Source organism: Schistocerca piceifrons, chromosome 2, assembly GCF_021461385.2.
Source record: "Schistocerca piceifrons isolate TAMUIC-IGC-003096 chromosome 2, iqSchPice1.1, whole genome shotgun sequence".
NCBI classification, from domain to species: Eukaryota; Metazoa; Arthropoda; class Insecta; order Orthoptera; family Acrididae; genus Schistocerca; species Schistocerca piceifrons.
This window is the reverse complement of record NC_060139.1, coordinates 579,983,747-580,006,193: the sequence shown is the minus strand read 5'-3', so window position 1 is coordinate 580,006,193 and position 22,447 is coordinate 579,983,747. Positions and strand designations below refer to the sequence as shown.

General features: G+C 42.0%; 1 protein-coding gene across 6 annotated transcripts in view; it reads left to right on the top strand.

Moving 5' to 3' along the window:
• Positions 1-22,447, top strand: part of LOC124777697 (RCC1 and BTB domain-containing protein 1-like) — a 204,932-nt gene that overhangs the window by 51,574 nt on the left and 130,911 nt on the right. For all 6 annotated transcript variants that reach the window (XR_007015769.1, XR_007015770.1, XM_047253177.1 and 3 more), the window contains exons 4-6: positions 808-1,019; positions 4,805-4,963; positions 18,402-18,655. Coding sequence is in view for 4 of the 6 variants with exons in the window: in XM_047253177.1 (XP_047109133.1) it covers positions 808-1,019; positions 4,805-4,963; positions 18,402-18,655 (625 nt within the window). In the remaining 2 variants the exon portion in view is untranslated. The remainder of the gene's footprint in view (positions 1-807; positions 1,020-4,804; positions 4,964-18,401; positions 18,656-22,447) is intronic.

The following is a 22,447-nucleotide window of genomic DNA, read 5'->3' as shown; positions in this document are numbered from 1 at the left end:
TCAGTTGTGCAGTCACTTGTTAGTCCTGTTAATGTACAAAAATTAAAGGAAAAAAGGATGTAGCTGCAAATTTTTGTGCGATGGTAGAAGGGTGTGTCATGGACAACATACTAAAAATCCCCACTGTTGGGGTGCAAGTGTAAGGATGGTGGGGTGTTTAAAGATCACCCTTTTATGTTTTTCGTGAATTACTTGAAAGCTTCTAGCAGAAAAGTTTGTCGGTACAAAATTAAACTATGTTAAATTTCCCACAATAAAGGTCCTGTTCATTTTTTCTCTAGGACTAATAGTTTTCACATTGCAAGGGATGGAAAAATTATAGATTATTACATATAGTATTTTAATGGTATAAAATCAATGTTTATTGTTAAATGAAATGTATTAAGAGCAAATATTAAATTTTTGTGCTGCATCTAAGTACAGTAGAATTGTATTAAGGGGTAAATTATATTCTGGAGGGTTTAACGAGTTGGAAGGGAAGGGGTGGGGGAGAGGGGTGAGGATGGAAGGGTAGGTAGGTTGCTGGATTATGGTCACGCAGTTCCTTTCTACTGGAGACATTGACGGATCTACAGGACGATCATTTAATAATATTATTACTTGCACAGAATTGGAAGATATCTTTTATTGTATGTGGCATTGTAGTTAAAATTTGTGCTTCATTAGCACAATCTTAGCAGCTTTTTATGTAAAACGTTGTTGCTTGTTATTGCTCTGTTTAATCCAATTCTAATCCAAATTTGAGCAGTGTGCTACACACGATGGGACATTTTGTTTTAGAGGTCTGTTTTTCTGTTATGTTTCCAGGATTTGCATATGGGAGTGGCCCCCATGTTTTAGCATATACTGCAGATGGATTGGTTTTCTCTTGGGGTCACAATGGATATTGTGAAGTGGGAGATGGAACTTCCTGTCAGAGACTGAAACCAACAGTGATTGATATGGCTCTTGAAGGCAAGCATGTAGTTGCAGTTGCTGCTGGGAGCCATCATTCGCTTACTTTGACCGATGATGGTGAGGTAATTAAAATATTCCTACATTAATACTGAAATTTTGTGCCAAATCTGTTCTATATGTTTTAAAAGTCTGAAGCTTATGAATATAAGATAACAAGGAAATGAGATTGTGTAAGTGTTGCTTGCATCTAAAGACATCAAAGATAGATGGATTTACTTCTTCTAATACACTTTTGAAGTTGTAAAAAGCAATTCTGTCAGTCTAATTTTATGAAAAAATCATCAGAAAATAAAGTTGCGTTAGTGAATTCTAGCTAAACTGTCATTCGCCTGTCATTTTGTGCTGTACCCACAGGAAAATTGTCTATTCAGCCAGGTCTGTATTTCATTCACATTTAGTTGTGAGCTGTGCTCAAGTGGTGGCAATATTTGAAAAAGGTAATGGAATTGAAACATCTACCACATGATACGTAAACAGTGATTTTCCAAATGGGTGCAACATGATAATGAACGTTCAGTATCTGATCTGTAAGGTTTTATTATTGACATGGCATGATTAGTAAGGTGCTCCTCCAATTCATTAAAATGGTCAAATCCAACACAGTAGGAACAGTCAAAATTTTGGCTAGGTCATAGCCCTATTTATATCAGTCTACCTGATTTTTACTGTCTTTATGCACCTATGATCAATCCGTGAGGGTTTGCCTTCATGACACTGAAAAAAGTGTCACCATGAATTAATTAATCAATCAATTCATTTCTGTAAATTCCATCATGATGGAGAACTCTCAAGATTATGGGAGAAGTCAGGCTATACATTAATACAGATAAGCATTAGTTATCATCATCACTGGCTACAAATTTCTAGGAAAAGGGTAAAAGAGAACTGGTCCAGTACTTGCTAAGTGTTTCAGTAATAGAGGAAGTCACAAAAAAAAAAAAAAAAAAAAAAAAAAAAAATAAAAAAAAATGGGATATCTTGGATGTACAGTTTGTCTTTTTTATTTCAATTTCGACTGTTTCATATCAATATAAAACTAACTTTGTGGCTAACTTTGTTTATTTCTGAGGAATAACAGAAAAAAAATTGATGTGGGTCAATCATGCTGCTTCTTATCTCACATTTATTAATAATTATCATTGAAAGCAATAGTGGTGTGTTTCCATTCTTGGGTTCGAGTGGGAATGATTTCCTTATTTTATATTTTCAAGTGGAAAGTAGTAGTGTGAATTATTATTATTAAATTATTATTTCAATCCATCTAGGATGAGAGTAAAGTTTGCACTGCGGGCCTAGGCACCATCTTCAGTGTCTGAAGAAGTATTGGAAGAGGTGGTCCAAATAAACTACGTAATGAAACAAGTACATATCATCCTCTTAAATTCCATAACATTTTCATCACTGGGATATTGAGTGTGTCATAATAGACTGTTTACTTGTGACTATTCATTCTAAGAACTTGATAGCTGTAATGCTAGTATAAACTGTTGAACAAAATTTGCATGCAGACAGACACCCTCCTTGCTTAATGATTCTTAATCAAGTGTCCATCCTTGTTGTATATTATGTTCTATGCAACCCTCAATTTCCACAATCTCCGGCTCCATAAGCAACAAGCAATAATAGGAAGAGGAGTTGGGAAGATGCCTGAAGTTATTTTGAGTGCATGCATGAGGTGTGTCAGTTGTGCTGCAGGTTTTGTCCATTTTCTGTTGGCATGTCCATGGAAAAAAAATTGCATGGTGTCATGGTTTGGCAGTGGCTTGACTGTCAAGGAGCAACCATGCTCTCCAAGAATGAAAACAAAAAAACAGATGGTTTTTTTGACAAATGAAATATATTGTAATCTTGTATGTCATGTTAAGCCTTCGAGGAGTATGTAGCATGAAAAGCTGTGTGCTATCTAATTCATGAGTGACTGTAATGATCTGTATGCCCATTCTAGGAAATATATGTTAGGAAAAAAAAGCAAAGGACGTGCTTTTTTTTGTGATATGAGTTTGTAATGAGAGTTGCTCTAGTAACAGCTGCAGAATGTGAAGAAGTCAAGCCTGTCCTTGCCTACACATGGGATTTCAGAGTCACTGATTAGCATGACCTCTACTTCACAAGAATCAACTACGGTGACCATTTTGTTTTTTTAAAAAAAGGAAATATGTCGTATATTATGTCGAGTGACAGATCTCATGAAGTGCTCCGACTCAGCTGCAACTACAGGGAGAGAGCCAGTCGCTACATAAAACCCTAACCAACAAGGAGAACATTCATCACACATTGTTGCCATAGCAGACAATCAGAATGACTTGTGTTCTTGATATTTGTCAAAAGCAACATGTGATTATTGAGCTTATCTTTTTTGGTACTGAGATTGCAGTAAACAGAGATCAGATTGCAGCAAACAGAGATCACAGATTAAATAGTATGTTTGGGATGAAACTATCAATCAAATCATAAGAGGGCAATATGTAAAGTAAATTCATGTGACAGTGCATTGAAAACAGGGTGTTTGATGACCTTTTTGGGATGCTTGTATGTAGTTTGTGTTAATATGCATCTGGTTTTCTGAGAGGGAAGATCTTTGTTGCATGCCTTGTGTGATGAAGGTTTGGGTAACTTCTTCAGTCACAAATCCCATGGATTCAAGTGTCAGATTTACTTGTTATGGGGAAAAGAAAAGCTGTGAATACTCACTGTGAAATTTGTTGAGTTATGGAGATGATTTCATGAGTGACAAAATTGTGCAAGGAGTTGATGACTGTTTAGTTGTCAGTGATTTGTGCAGAAATCACTCACAGGAAATTGTTGATTAACAATGTTGTGTGTGTGTGTGTGTGTGTGTGTGTGTGTGTGTGTGTGTTTTGGACGCATTTTCCTCAAATGCGTCAATTTAATCTTTGAATCCTGTAAAACACTGTTAGATCTTTTCATGAAAGAAAGTTATAATTGCTATCTTTTGGTACAGGAAAGGTATATTACTAGTTCAGTTCATGGAATGATGCACAACAGTTAAGTGAATAGTATATAGTGAAATTTAAAAAAAAACTGCTGGGGGACATAAAAAAAAAGAAACCACATACTATGTTGAGCTCGGGGATAGTTTTACTATACAGCACTACGTATCTATACTCGTAGAAAAACGCCTTAACCTTTTTCAGATCAAAGTTGTTTGAACAAACCTCTGTACAGATCAGATTTTTCTCCCACCTGTTCCCCAAAGTTGTCACTACGTTTCCCTAACTGCAAAGAACTTCAAATTGCTGTCCAATCATGAGTAAGGTCATTGGCAGCAAAAATCTCCAATGAAGATATATAGTAACTCATCCTCTGCTAAGTGATTGCAAGAAATTGTATGGATAAGTATTTCTGCATTGTAGTTTTAATATGTCTAAATTCATTAAATTGTTAATATTTTATTAATAATTAAGACAGCCACATTTTGAATTTACTTGTACCTCTTGTCTCCTGATCATTCAGTGAGTGTGGGTATCACAGTAGTCACTCCATGCACCAGCATAATAGTCTTGTGCAGTTGTAACTGAAATGAATGGAATAATAGGTTGCATGGTTTCTTGATCATTTTACTATATTTTTAAGTCACCAAAACACATTTGGAAAGTACAAAAGCTGTTCATTTAAGTAGGTTACAAGCTTATTTTAGTGACTCAGCTATCCTGATTTGGGTTTTCTAGGTCTGTTGAGTATTTCCAGGTTTGTATTTTCCCCTTTCGTTTTCTTGTATTGTTTTTTTATTAAGATTACTAAAATAAAATCAATTCTGAAACAGCATTGGCAAACTGTTAAACTGAGTGAAAATTCAATAAATAAAATTAACTTTTCTGTGCTACAGATTTATGCATGGGGACATAACAACTGTGGTCAGGTTGGTTCAGCATTGAGCTCCAACCAGAGTGCTCCAAGAAAAGTGAACAGTGTAATTGGTGGGAAGAAATGCGTATCCATTGCTTGTGGCCAGACATCATCCATGGCTGTAACAGAAAATGGCGAAGTAAGTTGATACCTCATGTAAAGTTTAACTTTGCTGTGTATGTTAATCCATAGAAATTCTTTATTACTTTTTATATTTTTCCGACACTGCCCTCTTGAAAGGCTCTATAGACTTCTTTGCTGATCAACTTTGTAATTAGTGTAAAAAACTAACTACTACTTCTAATATTAATGGATGGATAAAAAATATACTCAAGTGGTGGCAGGGGTGCAACGCGCGCGCCCGCCCACACACACACACACACACACACACACACACACACACACACATTCATAAAAGTCACCCAGAACCCCTGGTCAGGGGAGACTACCAGATGGGATGAGAAGGGAAGACTGATTGTTGGGGACAGCACTGAACGAGATTTGAAAACCTGAGAGCTTAAAGGTGGAACACAGTGTAATATCCTCGGGCACTAATGACCGCAGCAGTTTTGCGCCCTAAAACCATAACGGCGAAAAATAGACGAGTCAAGAAATGAAAGATGTGGGGAAACTAAAATGGAGTAAAGAAAGGAGTAGTTACTGTGAGTAAATGATGAGATGGATGGAATTAACCTAAATTAAGGACAGGTGGGTGGCATGAACCAAGGACATGTTGTAGTGCTAGTTCCTACCTGTGGAGTTCTGAGAAACGGGTGTCTGGGGGAAGAATGCAGATGACGCATGTGGTGAAACAGGCACTGAGGTTATGACTGTTATGTTGTACAGCATGCTATGCAACAGGATACTGTGAGTTGACTGTATACACCCTTTACCTATGCTCATCCGTCCTGACTGATGACTGCGTGGTAGTTATGCCGACGTAAAAGGCCGAACAGTGTTTACATAACAGCTGGTATATGAAGTGTCGTTTCAGAAATGGCTCTCCCTTTAATAGTATAAGTTCTACCAATTCCGGGGATGAAATAGGTGGTGGTAGGAGGATGCATAGGGGAAGTCTTGCAGTGGGGATGGCTGCAGGGGTAGGAGCCATAATGCAGAGAGATGGGTGCAGAAGGAGCATCCCCCCAGGGGGTCCACAACTCTTTTGTGGATACGTGCATAGCGAGCACGGGACCCTGAGCTAATGTGGCCCTCCTTCCTTTCCGGGCTGCATACCTTCCTTTTCCGCATCCTTCCCCATCCCCCATCTGCACCCCCCCACTCAACACCGCCTCTTTCCTTCCCTTTCTCCCCCTCTGGGAGTATGTTTTGTGCCTACGTCCGGAGACGGACACTGGAAAATGTAACACTTTCTTCGCTTTCTCTGCTTGCATGTCTTCAGCCTTCCTTTGTCCTTCTCTTTTCCTTACCTCTTCTCTTTACCTTTTTCTCTGCTGCGGCATTTGAGACCTCTCTTCTTTCCTTTCCCTTTCTTTGTTTTTCCCTTTCTCTTTTTTCCTCCCTGTGTGTGTCTGAAGGTCGACCCACGCATTTTCATGCGTAGCCGGTGACGGGATAACGCGTAATTCCCCACCCCGGGAAGACAGGTAGGACACGTACGTACCCCCTGGTAACGGCCAGGCCCAGGGAGGGGTGATCACCTGAGCTGATACTTTCCAAAAGTGCTGATTGGTCCCTCCGTCCGTTTCTCGGGAGGTGTGACCTGAGGTGTGAACAATCACGTAAGGCGGGAGTGCCCTCAGAGAGGGCTCCCACAAGGGAGGAGCGCACCATCGGAGACACCGGTAATCATGGGGGATACTTCCGCAATGGTTTCCTCATCTTCTACTATGTCTGCTCACAAGCGTAAGTTCAATGAGTCTCAGCCACAGGCAGTTCTTCCATCGTTGCCACAGTTCCTTGTTGTTTCTCGGTCTGACGAAGGTCACGACTTCTCCACGGCAACCCTTTCATTATTCAGAAAGGTGTCGACGCAATTGCAGGTCCTGTAAAGTCTTGTTCCAGATTACGAAATGGCACCTTGTTGTTAGAAACAGTCAGTGCCCTCCAGGCACAAAAATTGCTGCGTACTTCACTGCTACACACCTTCCCCGTCCGGGTGGAAGTGCACTGCACTTTAAATTCCTCATGTGGGGTCGTTTATACACGCTCCCTCGACGGATTGTCCGACGAGGAAATTCAACACTACCTGTCTGACCAGGGTTGTTCATCGAGTCATGAAAAGGGTTGACACGAACATCGTTCCAACCCGTACTGTCTTTTTGACATTTGACAGAGTTCAACTCCAATCGAAAATAAAAGCGGGCTATGAGATGATTTCCGTTCGCCTTTACATCCCAAACCCTACGCGTTGCTATTGGTGTCAGCGGTTCAATCATACCAGCCAGTCCTGTTCCAATCCGGCCAAATGTGTTACGTGTGGCAAGGATGCCCATGAGGGTGCTTGTCCACCTCCATCCCCTCGTTGCATCAACTGTATGGGAGACCACGCAGCTTCCTCTAGCGATTGCCCCATTTTGAAAGACGAAAAGCTCATTCAGGAAATCAGAGTGAAGGAAAAGGTGTCGACCTTTGCTGCTCGAAAATTATTCGCCACTCGAAAGCCCACTGTGCCTCAGACAGGTAAATACAGCACTGTCCTTGCCTCTCCTCGGCCAACAAAGGAGGCGGCCATGCGGACTTGTGATCTCACCTTTAGTGCCACGGCCGTCAGATCAGCCAGCGCAAAGATCGTCCGTTCAACCTCCCCACTTTCGCCTTCTCACTCTAGGGCACACCCTTCATCGGGTTCTGCTAAATCTCGAGCCCAAAAGTCAAGACACCTGGACTTCCAAAAAAGAGCCTACTCGTGAAGATTTTTTACATACCCCAACTTCACAACCATCGGTTCCTCCTTCATCTAAACATCCTGTTTCCAAGAAGGCTAGTAAGAAACCCAGTTCCTCTCCTTCTCTGCCACGGCGTGTCTCATCTACAGCACCACCTGGCGGTAGCCACCCTCGGCTGTCTTCTGTGTCGCCGAGGCGCACTGCTGTCGGCCGATCAACTGGCCGATCGCTGGTGGCAGGAGCTGCTCCTGAACAACCTATGGATCAGGATCTTCTCCCTTCGGCTGAATTCTGTTCCACGCTGTCGGTCGCAAGCTCTGAGCAATCGTTGAGTTGATGGCAACCTTGGTCACACTCTTCCATTTTCTGTCCACCCTAAGTCCATTATCCATTGGAATATCCGCGGCATTCGAGCCAATCGGGATGAATTGTCCATCCTCTTACGATCCTACTCGCCAGTCATCTTCTGTCTTCAGGAAACAAAGTTGCGTCCCCACGACCGCTTTGTTTTCCCCCATTTTCAGTCAGTGCGATTTGATCTCCCCTCTGTTGAAGGCACTCCAGCCCATGGAGGACTCATGATTCTTCTCCATGATACTCTCCCTTATCACCCAATCTCCTTAAACACTTCCTTCCAAGCAGTCGCTGTCCGTCTTTCCCTTTCTGGATACATCTTCTCTCTTTGTACTGTATACATTTCATCGTCCACACCAATGGCACGAGCTAATCTCCTTCATCTTCTTGGTCAGCTTCCACCCCTCTATTTGCTGGTTGGGGACTTCAGTGCCCACCACCTGCTTTGGGGATCTCCACATCCTTGTCCATGTGGCTCACTATTGATAGACATCTTCCACCAAGCGGATCTTGTTTGCCTCAACACTGGGGACCCTACATTTTTGTCTGCCTCCATGACAAATCTCTCTCATTTGGACCTTTCGGTTGGTACTGTTCCGTTAGCTCAACACTTCGAATGCTTCGCTCTTGCTGATACACACTCGAGTGACCACTTTCCATGTGTCCTTCGATTGCAGCCACAACTGCCATATATGCGCCTGTGACACTGGAAGTTTGCCCAAGCCGATTGGACACTTTTTTCGGCTCTAGCGACATTCAATGACCGTCACTTTCCTAGCGTCGACAATGAGGTCACTCATATTACAGATGTTATTCTTACAGCTGCGGAACGTTCAATACCTAGCACCTCCGTATTGCCCTGGCGCCCCCCAGATCCTTGGTGGAACGAGGCATGCCGTGATGCAATACATGAGTGGCGGCGTGCTCTTCGCGTTTTCAGACACCATCCTACTTTGGCCAACTGTATCTGCTATAAGCAGTTCCGTGCGTGATGCCATCGCGTCATCCGTGATAGCAAGACGGCAAGCTGGGACTTCTTTACTAGCTCATTTAACACCTTCACTCCTTCCTCGGAAGCTTGGAGTCGGATTCGACGGTTGTCGGGCGCGCCTAGTTTCTCCCCAGTCTCTGGGCTCACTGACGCGCGTGATACATTAGTGGACACCGTCGCAATTTCTAACTCATTGGGTCAACACTTTGCTGAGATTTCGAGCTCTTCAAATTACCTGCCAGCATTTCTGCCGAAGAAACATGCAGCGGAAGTGCAACCTCTTGTCTTCTCCTCTCAAAATCGCGAAAGCTACAGTACTGTTTTCTCCATGCGGGAACTCCAACATGCACTCTCTTCTTCTCGCTCTTCCGCCCCAGGACCGGATGGTATCCACATACAAATGTTGCTGCATTTATCATACCATAGTCTGCGTTACCTCCTTCGCCATTATAATCGAATTTGGACAGACAGTACTTTTCCCAGATGATGGCGGGAAGCTATCGTTGTTCCTGTTCCGAAACCTGGAAAGGACAAACATCTCCCCTCTAGCTATTGCCCCATTTCTCTCACGTGTAGTGTATGTAAGGTTTTGGAGCATATGGTGAATTGCTTTTTAGCCTGGTAGCTGGAGTCCCGCAGTCTTTTAACACCTGCCCAATGCGGTTTCTGAAAGCATCATTCTGCAGTTGACCATCTTGTTGCTCTCTCCACTTATATCATGAACAATTTTCTCCGGAAACGCCAAACAGTAGCAATATTTTTTGATCTGGAGAGAGCATACGATACCTGTTGGAGGACAAGCATCCTCCGCACACTGTTCTCGTGGGGCTTTCACGGTCGGCTGCCCCTTTTTCTTCGCGAATTTATGGCAGAGTGCACATTTAGAGTGCGGGTGAACACTACTCTCTCCCGTACTTTCTCCCAAGAAAACGGGGTACCCCAGGGCTCCGTGCTAAGTGTTGTACTGTTTGCCATTGCCATAAATCCAATTATGGATTGTCTCCTTCCTGATGTCTCGGGCTCCCTCTTTGTGGACGATTTTGCGATCTATTACAGCTCTCAACGGACCAGCCTTCTTGAATGACGTCTTCAAGGATGTCTCGATCGCCTCCACTCTTGGGAGCATCGAAACCGGCTTCCGCTTTTCTCCCAGTAAGACCGTTTGTGTTAATTTGTGGCGTCGTACAGAGTTTCTTCGACCTTGCTTACATCTAGGACCTGTCAGCGTCGCTAAATTCTTGGGTCTTATGTTTGACAGAAAACTGTGCTGGTCCTCCCACGTTTTCTATCTTTCGGCTCGCTGTCTGCGATCCCTCAACGCCCTCCGTGTCCTGAATGGTACCTCCTGGGGAGCGGACCGAGTGGTCCTTCTCCGCCTCTATTGCGCCTTAGTGCGCTCGAAATTGGACTATGGAAGCATACTTTACTCCTCTGCTCAGCCATCTATTCTTCGGCGTCTCGACTCTATCCACCACCGTAGATTACGTTTAATGTCTGGAGCTTTTTACACCAGCCCTGTGAAAAGCCTTTATGCTGAGACTGCTGAACCTCCGCTGTCCAATCGGCAAGCTGTCCTTCTGAGTCGTTATGCTAGCCATCTGTCTTCCATGCCTGCTAATCCGGCCCATGACATTTTTTTCGACGCCTCCTTGGATTTAGGGTATGCAGGCCGCCCTTCCTCCCTACTACCACCGGGAGTCCACTTCCGTCAACTGCTCCATTCTCTTTCCTTCCGCTTTCCTAAAACTTTCTTGACAACTTGGGGTACAGCACCGCCTTGGCTCCGTTCCCGGACCTGCCTGCTCCGTGACCTTTGTCAGTTTCCCAAGGATGCTACCCCTTCACTTGTTTATCGTCGGGCATTTTCGCTCTACGTGCACAAATGACGGAAGCCACATTTATTTACACTGATGGCTCAAAAACATTGGTAGGTGTAGGGAGTGCCTATATTGTTGGCAACACCCCAAATCGATTTCGGCTTCCCGACCAGTGTTCGGTTTATACCGCAGAGCTTTATGCTGTTCTCCAGGCTGTCCAATACATCTGTCGCCATCAGCGGATACAGTATGTTATCTGTTCCGATTCTCTCAGCTCCCTCCTCAGTCTCCAAGCTCTCTACCCTGTCCACCCTCTGGTCCACCGGATTCAGGACTGCCTACGCTTGCTCCACTTGGGGGGTGTCTCTGTGGCGTTCCTCTGGATCCCAGGACACGTTGGTATCTGTGGAAATGAGGCGGCCGATATAGCGGCCAAGGCTGCAGTATCTCTCCTTCGGCCAGCTATTCGCACAATTCCCTTCGCCGATCTACGGAGTGTTTTATGTCGTAGTGTTGTTCTTTTATGGCATGCACATTGGTCGACACTTCCCAGTAATAAATTGTGAGACATGAAAGCTCTTCCCTGTGCTTGGACCTCTTCCTCCCGAACGTGTCGTCGGGAGGAGGTAATTTTAACTAGACTCTGGATAGGGCACTGTCTTTTTAGCCATCGACATCTTTTAAGTGACTATCCTCCCCCACTCTGTCCCCACTGCTCTCAGCTGTGAACGGTATGACACCTTTTAATCGAGTGCCCCTATTTTACCCCATTACGCGCCCGTCTACAGCTGTCGCCTGATATATCGTCAATTTTAGCAGATGACACGCGCTCAGTCGATCGCGTTCTCGAGTTTATTAGTGCCAGTGAGATGACGTCAGTCATTTGAAGCTCTTTTTGGGGACAACCAACCCCCTTCTATAGCGGTTTTTTAAGCTTTCCTTCTGTTTTTAGTTTCTCCAATTTTTTGAGTTTCGTTCCCATTGCTGCTGGTTTCCAGTTTTGTTTTTTTACCTTTTCCTAAGTCACAGACCGGGCGCTAATGACCGTAGCAGTTTTGCGCCCTAAAACCATAAAAAAGAAAAAGGAGTATAGGGTCTGACAAGGATATTGCAGAGATTGGGTAGGTGAATCATGGTCTTGTCGAAGTACCTGATTGATACATTCAAGACCAGGATAGTACTGGGTGACAATTGGTGTGTTCCAAAGTTGTTTTTTGGAGGGATCAGCAGTACCAGGATTGGATGTGATGGCCTGGGAAATCTCCTTTTGAACTAGGCTTTTGGGATAATTACATCCAACGAAGGCTGAAGTGAGAGTGGTGGTTTATTGCAGTAAAGAGTCTGCATCCAAATAAATATGTTTGCGTCGAATGCCAAGGTTGTATGGGAGGGATTGTCTGACATGGAAAGGATGGCAACTGTCAAAATGTAAGTACTGTTACTTGTTAGTAGGTTTGATGTGGATGGAAATGTGTGCTGGCCTTTGGCAAGGATGAGATCAGCATCAAGGAAAGTAGCATGGGATTTGGAATAGGACCATGTGAAATTGAATTGGGAGAATGTCTTTAGAGATTCCAGGAATTTTAACAGGTCAGCCTCACCATATTTCTGCAAACCACTGTGAGGTGCTTGGCAGAGGGTACGTCCCATTGTACTAGTTGTTAGGTTTTCTTCCTGTCCCATTCATGGACGGAGCACAGAAAGAATGATGGTTTGAATACCTCTGTCTGTGCAGTAATTATTCTAATCTTATCTTCACAATCTCTATGTGAGAGTCACACAGGGGGTTGTATTATAGCCATAGAGTAATCATTTGCAGCCGGTTCTTGACTTTGTTAATAGTTTTCTCTGTACCACTCTCCCACAGATTAAACAAACCTGTGACCATTCATACCGCCCTTCTCTGTGTACATTCAACATCCCCTGTTAGTCTTGTGTGGTAAGGGCCCCACACACTTGAGCAATATTCTAGAACTGGTTGCACAAGTGATTTGTAAGCAATCTCCTTTGTAGACTGATATTAATTTCCCAGTATTCTACCAATGAACTGAAGTCTATCGCGTGCTTTACCCATGACTGTGGGGATATGAAATGGAACGATCACATATGCTCAAAGTGTTGCAACCAGGTATTTGTATGAGTTGGCCAATTCCAACAGTGTCTCATTGATATTATAATCATAGGATACTACGTTTTTTTCCATTTTGTGAAGTGCGAAACTGTACATGTAAGAACATTTAGAGCAAGTTGCCAATCTCTGCACCATGTTGAAATGGTATAAAAAGATCTGACTGAATATTTATGCAGCTTGTCTCGGATAGTACTTCATTATAGATAACAGCATCATCTGCAAAAAGCCTGCTTTTACTATTAATATTATCTGCATGGTCATTAATATAAACATGAGCAGCAAGGGTCCCAACACACTTCCCTGCGGCACACCCAAAGTTACTTCTACATCTGATAACATAACATGCTGTGTCCTCTCTACCAAACAGTCCTCAACCCTGTGTAATTGTACTTTTGACAATAAACATAGGTGTGGTACTGAGTCACATTAAAAAAAAATCAAGAAGCGCTGCATCTACCTGGATGCCTTGATCCAAAGCTAGCATGTCGTGTAGGAAAAGTGCGAGTTGGGTTCCACATATTGATGTTTTTGAAATCCATGCTGGTTGGTACTGAGGAGGTCTTTCTGTTTAGAATACCTGATTATGTTTTAGCTCAGAATACGTTCTAAGATTCTACAACAAATGGATGTCATAGATGTTGGATGGTAGTCTTGCGAATCACTTCTACTACGCTTCTTCTAAATGGATGTGACCTATGCCTTTTTCCAAGAACTTGGCATGATTTTTTTAAATTGAGGGACCTATGATTGATTGTGGTGGGAAGAGGGGCTAACTCAGCTGCAAATTCGATACAGAATCTGACCGGGATTCAGTTGGGGCATGGAGTTTTGTTCAATTTTAAAGATTTCAACTGTTTCTCAACACCACTGTCATTAATAATACTTATTTCATTCATCTTTTCAGTGGTAAGAGGATTAAATTGGGGCAGTTCTCCTGGGTTTTCCTTTGTAAAGGAACATTTGAAATCTGAGTTAAGCACTTCAGCTTTTGCTTTGCTACCCTCAATTTCAGTTCCCATCTCATTCTCTAGGGAATGGCCACTAACTTTGGTGCCACTATCAGCCTTTACATACAACCAGAATTTCTTTAGGTTCTGCAAAAGATCACTTGACAGCATTCTGATACGGTAGTCACTGAAGGCATCATGCATTGCTACCTTGTGAGCCAAACATGTTTCATTCAGTGTCGATCTATCTATAGCCCTGTGCTTTGTTTTACACCTATTACACAGTAACCTGTTTCTGTACAGTGATTGTGTACCATGGAAGTTCCCTCCCATTATGAACTGTTCTACTGGGTACATATCTATCCAGTGAATGGTCAGCTATTCTTTTAAACTTGAGCCACATTTTGTCTACATGTTCCTGTCCTGTGCTGAAAGTTTCAAGTTCCCCATTGACATATGACACTACTGATATTTTAACTAATTTACTGAACATGAATATCTCTGTGCGTGTTGTAGTTGTTCTTTGTACTTTGCTAATCATTGTTGCCACAAACACATCATGGTAATTGATACCAGTTTCAACGTGGACATCCTCAAAGACATATGGTCTATTTGTTGCCATTAGATCCAACATATTTACATCATGAGAGGGGTACCTGTCTGTGTGTTGTAAGTACTTTTCACACAAGGCCTTTAGTAAAGTTTCACAGGCTGTCTCATCATGCCCACTGTAATGTTCCCAATTAATTGTTGGGCTATTAAGTCTTCACCAATGATTACGATATGATTGGGGAACTTGCGTACAAGTGAATTAGGTTTCCTCTAAAGTTTTTGATTACATCAGGAGATAAGTCTGGTGGACAATAGAAGGATCCAATTATCATTTTATGTCCACCCCTGATACCGAGTCTTCCCCAAACAATCTCACATGCAGCCTCAATTTCTTTCTCGATGAATCTGAGTTTCTTGTCCATTGTGGCAAATACGCTATCTCCATGTACCTATCCTTTCTTTATACACTTAAATTTTCCCCAAAAATCCGACTGCTGTCAATTCCAGGTTTCAATTAGCTTTCTGTACCTAGTATTATGTGAGTTTCGTTGATTTCCATGAGCACTTCAAACTCTGGCAGTTTGTTGCGAATGCGTTAGTAGTTTACCATTAGGATTTTAATACTGACATATGGGAGGCATTTCATTTGATCGTACACGGTACTTCTGACTTTCCTACAGCTATCATTATCTGGATTGGATGGAGAGTCACCCAATCTGAAAAACCCTTGTGTGCACTCCAAACACAGTCAGCTACCTGAGTAGCAGCCTCTGATGTGTAGTGTACACCTGACCTATTTATGGCAACCCTACAGTTCTCAACCCTATGGTGCTAGGTCCAGGAAGTCGCAGCCTAGCTTGTCACAGAACCTTCAAAGTATCTGACTCAGTCCTTCAACTTGACTCAGAGCCAAATGGCCATGATCAGTTCCAGGGACATTGCTGCAAATTCTGAGCTTCATTGAAACTCCATGCGTAAGGCTGGTATTCTCAGTCCCCTGTGCCAGTAACTGGAACGATCCAAGAATGACCTAAGAGCCGAGATGACAGGCATCATTTGTTCCAACGTGTGTCACAATCTGCAGTTGGCTGCACCATGTTCCTTCAGTGACTGCCGGAATCACGTCTTCTACATGTCGAGTGAGGCCTCACGCTATACACGCTAAGTGCACGTGGTGTCCTTTCCTGCACATTGCTGTCGTTTCCCTAAGGGGTACCATCATTTGCCGTACATTTGAACCCCCAATTATTAATAGCGCCTTACCCTTTTGCACTTGCCTCCTCCTGACACCAAATAAAACCCACTGGCTCAGTTTGAGTGAAAGACAGCACGTCAGACATAGTTAGGGGGATTGGTACAACGTCCTGAGTCCTCCCTGGTCTCTGTCCGTCCTGTACAGGATGCATAGATCTGCCGTTGACATGCCACTCACAGTCAAATGGGCAGATAATGACCCTTTACTTCCTGCAGAGGAGACTGGATCCACAGGAGAGGATAGTACTTGAAGTACATCAGACATGCGTATCACACGTATATGGCTCTTGGAAGCTCTTTCAACACACCGATTCGCAGCAGCTGCCAATTGTTTGACAGTAGTCAGGGTGATTTCCAAGTGCTTATGAATGTCAACCAACTCATCTGATATTTGAGAACAGCAAGTACAGTGAGGCTTCGTTTTGGCTGATGCAGTGTATTACAAGATGTAACACGACATGTTAGTCAGAAAATCTGCTACAATAACTAAATCATATATGCCAATTTGTTAGTAATTGCTCATAGAGTATGCAGAGGAGCTCTTCCAACACGGATTCGCAGCAGCTGCCAATCGTTTGACAATAAGCATAGGTGTCAGGGTGATTTCCAACTGCTTACAAACATCAACCAACTCATCCTGTGTTTGAGAACAGCATGCAGTGATTCTCCACATGTCCATAAAATAAGTTTTGCACAACATTTGTGTTTTCATCTCCTCTATGATGATTTTTTTAAAAATAGCTTTCATTAATGAGTATCATTGGTCAGTAAGAATACAGAGGGATACACATAATTTATCTAGAACACTATGTAACACCAGTCAGTGAAATGGTATTGTGCTAGTCAGTAGTGATACAGACGTGGTGAAACTTTCAGAATTGTGTAATAGTTGTGGATTTTTGCTTAGAAATTGTATGTGATGTTATTGCCATACTGCAAGAGAAGACTGAGAAGAATCTTAACAGAAGGTGTATAGACAGTATTAGAAAACTTGCAGGAGCAATATGGATGCATGTAACTGAAGAGCATAATGCATAAATTAGTCTGAAGGTGACCATTATCCAGTGGTGAACATTGATTGGCTGCTGCTGATGTTGATGATAACGTTTAATTATATAGATATCTCAAAAATTTTGGAAAGCGTTATGTACAGAAAATTGGTTAAATCCATCTGTGTGTTGACATGTTGAAGCATTTGCTCAGTGTTGTTAGCATTCTGCAGAATTTATTTTCAGTATTTTCATTGAAGATGGACTGGGAGTTTGGTTAGAGATGCTTCTTAATTTCTATAGTTTCTAAAATGTCTGCCTGCCTTTGGGTAAACATGTCACACATTTATCTATTTCTAAGTGGCGTGTTTTCAGTAGATGGCAATGAGCCGCTGCTTTATTATTTTGGGTGAGATGGGAAGAAGCACAGTGTTCCATGTATCTTGTAGAAGAATTATTCCCAATTTGTCCCATAGAAGCAGTCACATTCCAACACATGATTTCAGACACACTAATCTGTTTGAAGTTATCAGATGGATTTGGTTTGTGAATTAATTGCTATAGAAACTGTTTGTTCTTCATACAGAAACTTACATTTGCATTGCACTGCTTTAATATGTTTGCTATTTTGTAAGAAAGCTTCCCAACAAATTCAAGACTACCGTATTTAATCTTATCACTGTTAGTCTTTTATACGTGGATCTGTACAATGTACATATTTCTGTGCTATTGTTTTATGATTCAGGATATCTGTTTTCTGATCTGGGTAGCCTTGTTTGTTCACAATTTGTTTTAATATTTCTATTTCCTAAGTTAAATTCCAATGAGGTAGCTGAAGCTTCACTGCTCTTTGAAATGTAGATCTGAAAATGGTGTTAAATTCTGCTTTGATTGTTTAGCTTCTCCCAGCATGTGTGTTGAAAGAATAGGTCATGGGCATACCGTCAATATTCAATGTCCAAGAGGCACAATATTTCAGAAAGCAACCCTGTTTCCATCGTTAGGTGTGCTGACAAACTGACCCTTAGGATTGTGTGAGTGACTTATATCCCCTCCCTCTGCATTCTGATGTGGCATTGCTTATGCCGTCCTTACTAGCTGAGTTGGTGGTGGTGTTGATGGTGGTGGATGCAGAGGCAGTATCAGAAGAATAGCTGCTGGGGCTCCACTCACCTCGGAAGTCATCTTGTTGCGTTTGCAGGGACCGATGACCTCATCAGTTTAGTCCCATAGGGGCTTCTTGCCACTAGCTCATTGTGTTTGCATAATACCTCGTTCTTCTCCTTCTCCAACAGCGATTTTGCAGGCCTGGCTGAGAATGTTACTACAGTCCCAGTTTATCGGCTGGTCCTTGTTTCTTATTTGAATAGCTTCTTTTATGACATGTCTGCCCTCCCCCTCCCCCCCCCCCCCCCCCACCCCCCCACCCCAATGCGCGCACACACACTCTCTCCTGCACACACCAGTGGCTGCAACACATACAATTTCCTGGTCTCATTATTGTATGTCTTATTCATTCTGGAATTTTCGTTGTAATCAAATTATGTATAAGAAATTTTGAATGATAAAATCTTAAAATAAATTTTTCATATAACATTTTTGTCATCATAACTGAGTTGGTTTGAGGGATGAAATTGCTATGGTGTTGTTGTGCTCGGACTGCAACACTTTAACTGTGATTAATTGTTTTCAGGTTTATGCCTGGGGCTATAATGGTGTTGGTCAGCTAGGCATTGGAAATACCTCAAACCAGCAGACACCAGTGAGAGTGAAAGGTATTCTTTGCTCTGTTGTGATCACAAAAGTGGAATGTGGTTATTCGCATACATTAGCATTGTCAGATATGGGACAACTGTTTGCGTGGGGTAGCAATGGGTATGGTCAACTGGGCACTGGAACAAAATCAAACTGCAATTCACCAGTACAGATTGCACAGGATATTGGCAGGTTAGTTGGTGTATTATCTAATTGCTAATTATAACTATAAAATGTAAAAGGTACTTATGTAATTAGTTTACAGAATTAATAATGGATTTGTCATTTATCGCTGTGCGACTTGGATGGAAATGGTGACTACATAAATATAGTGTCCTGTATAGAATGATAAGAAACAGCAATCTCTCATACTGTTGCTTTAACTATTTTTATGATCTGATATGCCGTTTAGGGGATGATGGTTACCAATAAATTGTTGGTGATAAAAATGTGTAATAATGATGGCATTAGATATTTTTATCTCCATAAATCTGTCTTTTATATTTTTTGTTTTACTTGAATGTGTTCTAAAGTAGATGCTGGGAGATGGTACATGCCACTATATTGTACACTCACCTGTATATGCAGTTTATGTTAATGTGGACTCAATCAAAAAACAAAACCCACTTGTATCACTGCTATTTGGAATCGAGAAAGTCTGCTGCTGTGGTAGACCTGTGAAGCAGTTCTAGGCGCTTCAATCCGGAACCACGCGGCTGCTTCAGTCGCAGGTTCGAATCCTGCCTCAGGCATGGATGTGTGTGATGTCCTTAGGTTAGTTAGGTTTAAGTAGGTCTAAGACTGCGAGACTGATGACCTCATCTGTTAAGTCCCATAGTGCTTAGAGCCATTTGAACCATTTTTTGAATCAAGAAATGCTAACATATCATGTGCTGACAACTAACCTGACACTGATGGGTAATGGTAATAGGTATTGCTTTGACTTTTAAGAGTTTTATTGTTGTCCTAAATCCTTGAAGCTGTTAAGTACGCACTGAGATGTTGATCTAAACCATCATCACACCTCATGTTGCATGGTAAGATTTATATCATATCAGCTTCATTTCAGTAACTTGCTTCTCCGTATACACTGAAGTGCCAGTGAAACTGGTGTAGGCATGCGTGTGCAGATACGTAAACAGACAGAATATGGCACTGCATTCAGCAGTTCCTATATAAGACAAAAAGTGTCTGCCACAGTTGTTAGAATGGTTACTGCTGCTACAATGGCAGCGTCAAGATGTAAGTGACTTTGGACATGGTGTTACAGTTGGCGCATGAGTGATGGGGCACAGCATCTCCGAGGTAGTGATTAAATGAAGATTTTCGCGTACGACCATTTCACAAGTGTACGGCGAATATCTAGAATCCGGTAAAACATCAAATCTCTGACATTGCTACGGCCGGAAAAAGATTCTGCAAGAATGGGACCAACGACAACTGAAGAGAATTGTTCAACATGACAGAAGTGTAACCCTTTCACAGATTGCTGCAGATTTCAATGCTGGGCCATCAGCAAGTTTCAGCATGCGACCATTCAATGAAATTTCATTGATCTGGGCTTTCGGAGCCGAAGGCCCACTCGTGTACCTTTGATGACTGCACGACACAAAGCTTTACACCTCGCCTGGGCCCATCAACACCGATGCTGGACTGTTGATGACATGGAAACATGTTGCCTTGTCAAATGAGTCTCGTTTCAGATTGTATCAAGCGGATGAATGTGTGTGGGTATGGAGACAACCTCATCAATCCATGGACCCTGCATGTCAGTGGAGGTCTGATAAAGGGTGGAGGCTCTGTAATGATGCGAGGTGTGTGCAGTTGGAGTTATATGGGACCCCTGATACTTCTAGATATGACTCTGACAGGTGACACATATATAAGCATCTTGTTTGATCGCCTGCATACATTTATGTCCATTGAGCATTCTGATGGACTTGAGCAATTCCAGCAGGACAATGTGGCACTGCACATGTGCAGAATTGCTATAGAGTGGCTCCAGGAATGCTCTTCTGAGTTTAAACACTTATGCTGGCCACCAACCTCCCCAGACATGAACATTATTCAGCATATCTGGGATGCCTTGCAATGTGCTGTTCAGAAGAGATCAGCAGCCCCTTGTCCTGTCATGGACTCATGGACAGCCCTGCAGGATTCATGGTCTCAGTTTTCTCCAGCACTAATTCACATATCAGTTGAGTCCATGCCACATTGTATTGCGGCACTTCTGTGTGCTTGCGGGGTCCCTACACTGTATTAGGCTTGTGTACCAATTTCTTTGGCTCGTCAGTGTATGTCGTGGCATTATTGCCTGTCTGAGTATTTTATGATTAAACTATTCTCTATCAAGGGGGAATTCTATATTTTTTGCTTGTTCAGGATACAAATTAAAAGGGAGTAACACAAAAGTGCTGTTTAGACCAATACTGTTTGTTTATTTTTTTTTGTAAAAACAAGATCAAACAAATGTAAAACTTGGAAACATCCAGATTAGAGAAAAGGAGAATGGCAGCTGGATCATGTATTTATGGACAAATTCTTCCACAGAGAAATCTACAATGTTAAAGTGTTAAGAGGGGTAGATACAGGTTCAGATCATTACATTGTCAAAATCAAAATTAAGTTCACACCACTAAAAAGAGACCAAATTGCAATAAACGAAAGAGGAACTTCGATCCCTACCAAACAATTAGAAATGATAAATATAGAGAAGTCACGCAAAACATAAAACTGACAGATAATTTAGAAGAACTGGTTCAAATTTTTGGGCAACAAGCAGAAAATTTAGCCCCATTGAACCCACCTAAAAGACATGTCTGGTGGAAATCAGAATGTGACAAAGTTCATGAAGAAAGACGTAATGCACGGTTAAAATTTCAAACAGACAAAACGGAAGAAAATGCAGCCAACCTCAAAAATATAAGGAAAAAGTTCACACAAATTATCAAGCAAACCAAGAGACAATCACAGAAATATCTAATCAACTCAATAGAAGAAAATTGCCACAAAACGAATTCCAGAAACTTTATAAAATGTTTGGAAGACAATTACAAAATTTTGCCCCTCCCATGTTAATGCTGAAAAGGGAAGATGGAAAAATGGCACATGACGACATGGAAAATGGTGAAATCATGGCAAAAGCATTTAGTAAACTTTTCAACTGTGAAGAACACCAGGAACTTTTAGCAATTACTACAGACACACCTATCAGGACTCTACCTGGCCTCATAAATCCTCTGACAATCAAAGAGGTGGAAATGGCACTTAGAGAGATGAAAAATTATAAGGCATGTGGAGAAGACCAAGTTTTTGCAGAAATGTTGAAGTATGCCAGTGATACAGTTCGAATATCCTTACACATAGCCTTAACAAAAATCTGGATAACAGAAAAGTTTCCCGAACATTGGACCACAGCCATAATCCACCCAATCCACAGAAAAGGAGGTAAAAACAACCCAGATAATTACAGAGGTGTCTCTCTCTTAGACTGCACATACAAGATTTTCTCAGAATCCTATACAAGAGATCAAAGAGCAACTAGAGGAAGAATTAGGTGAATACTAAGGAGGCTTCAGACCTCGGAGAAGCTGTGCAGAACAGATCATCACTTTAAAATTAGCCATAGCATATTACAAGAAACGAAATAAACCTCTTGTAATACCCTTCGTGGACTTCAAAAAAGCATATGACTGCATCCATAGACCTCCAATGTTAAAAATATTAAGAAATTTTGGGCTCCATACAAAATTAATCAAAGTGATAGAACTCACCTTAACCAACACTGTATCAAAAGTCAAGTTAAGGGGGGAACTCTCAGAGTCATTCACCATAAAAACAGATTTAAGACAAGGAGATTGCTTGGCACCCCTGCTGCTCAACTGTGCTTTAGAATACGTAATGAGGGAAAGGTACAAGACTAACCCAAAGAGCATCCAAATTGGAAGACCCCAAAGATAACATAAGTTTAAGTTGTCTAGGATT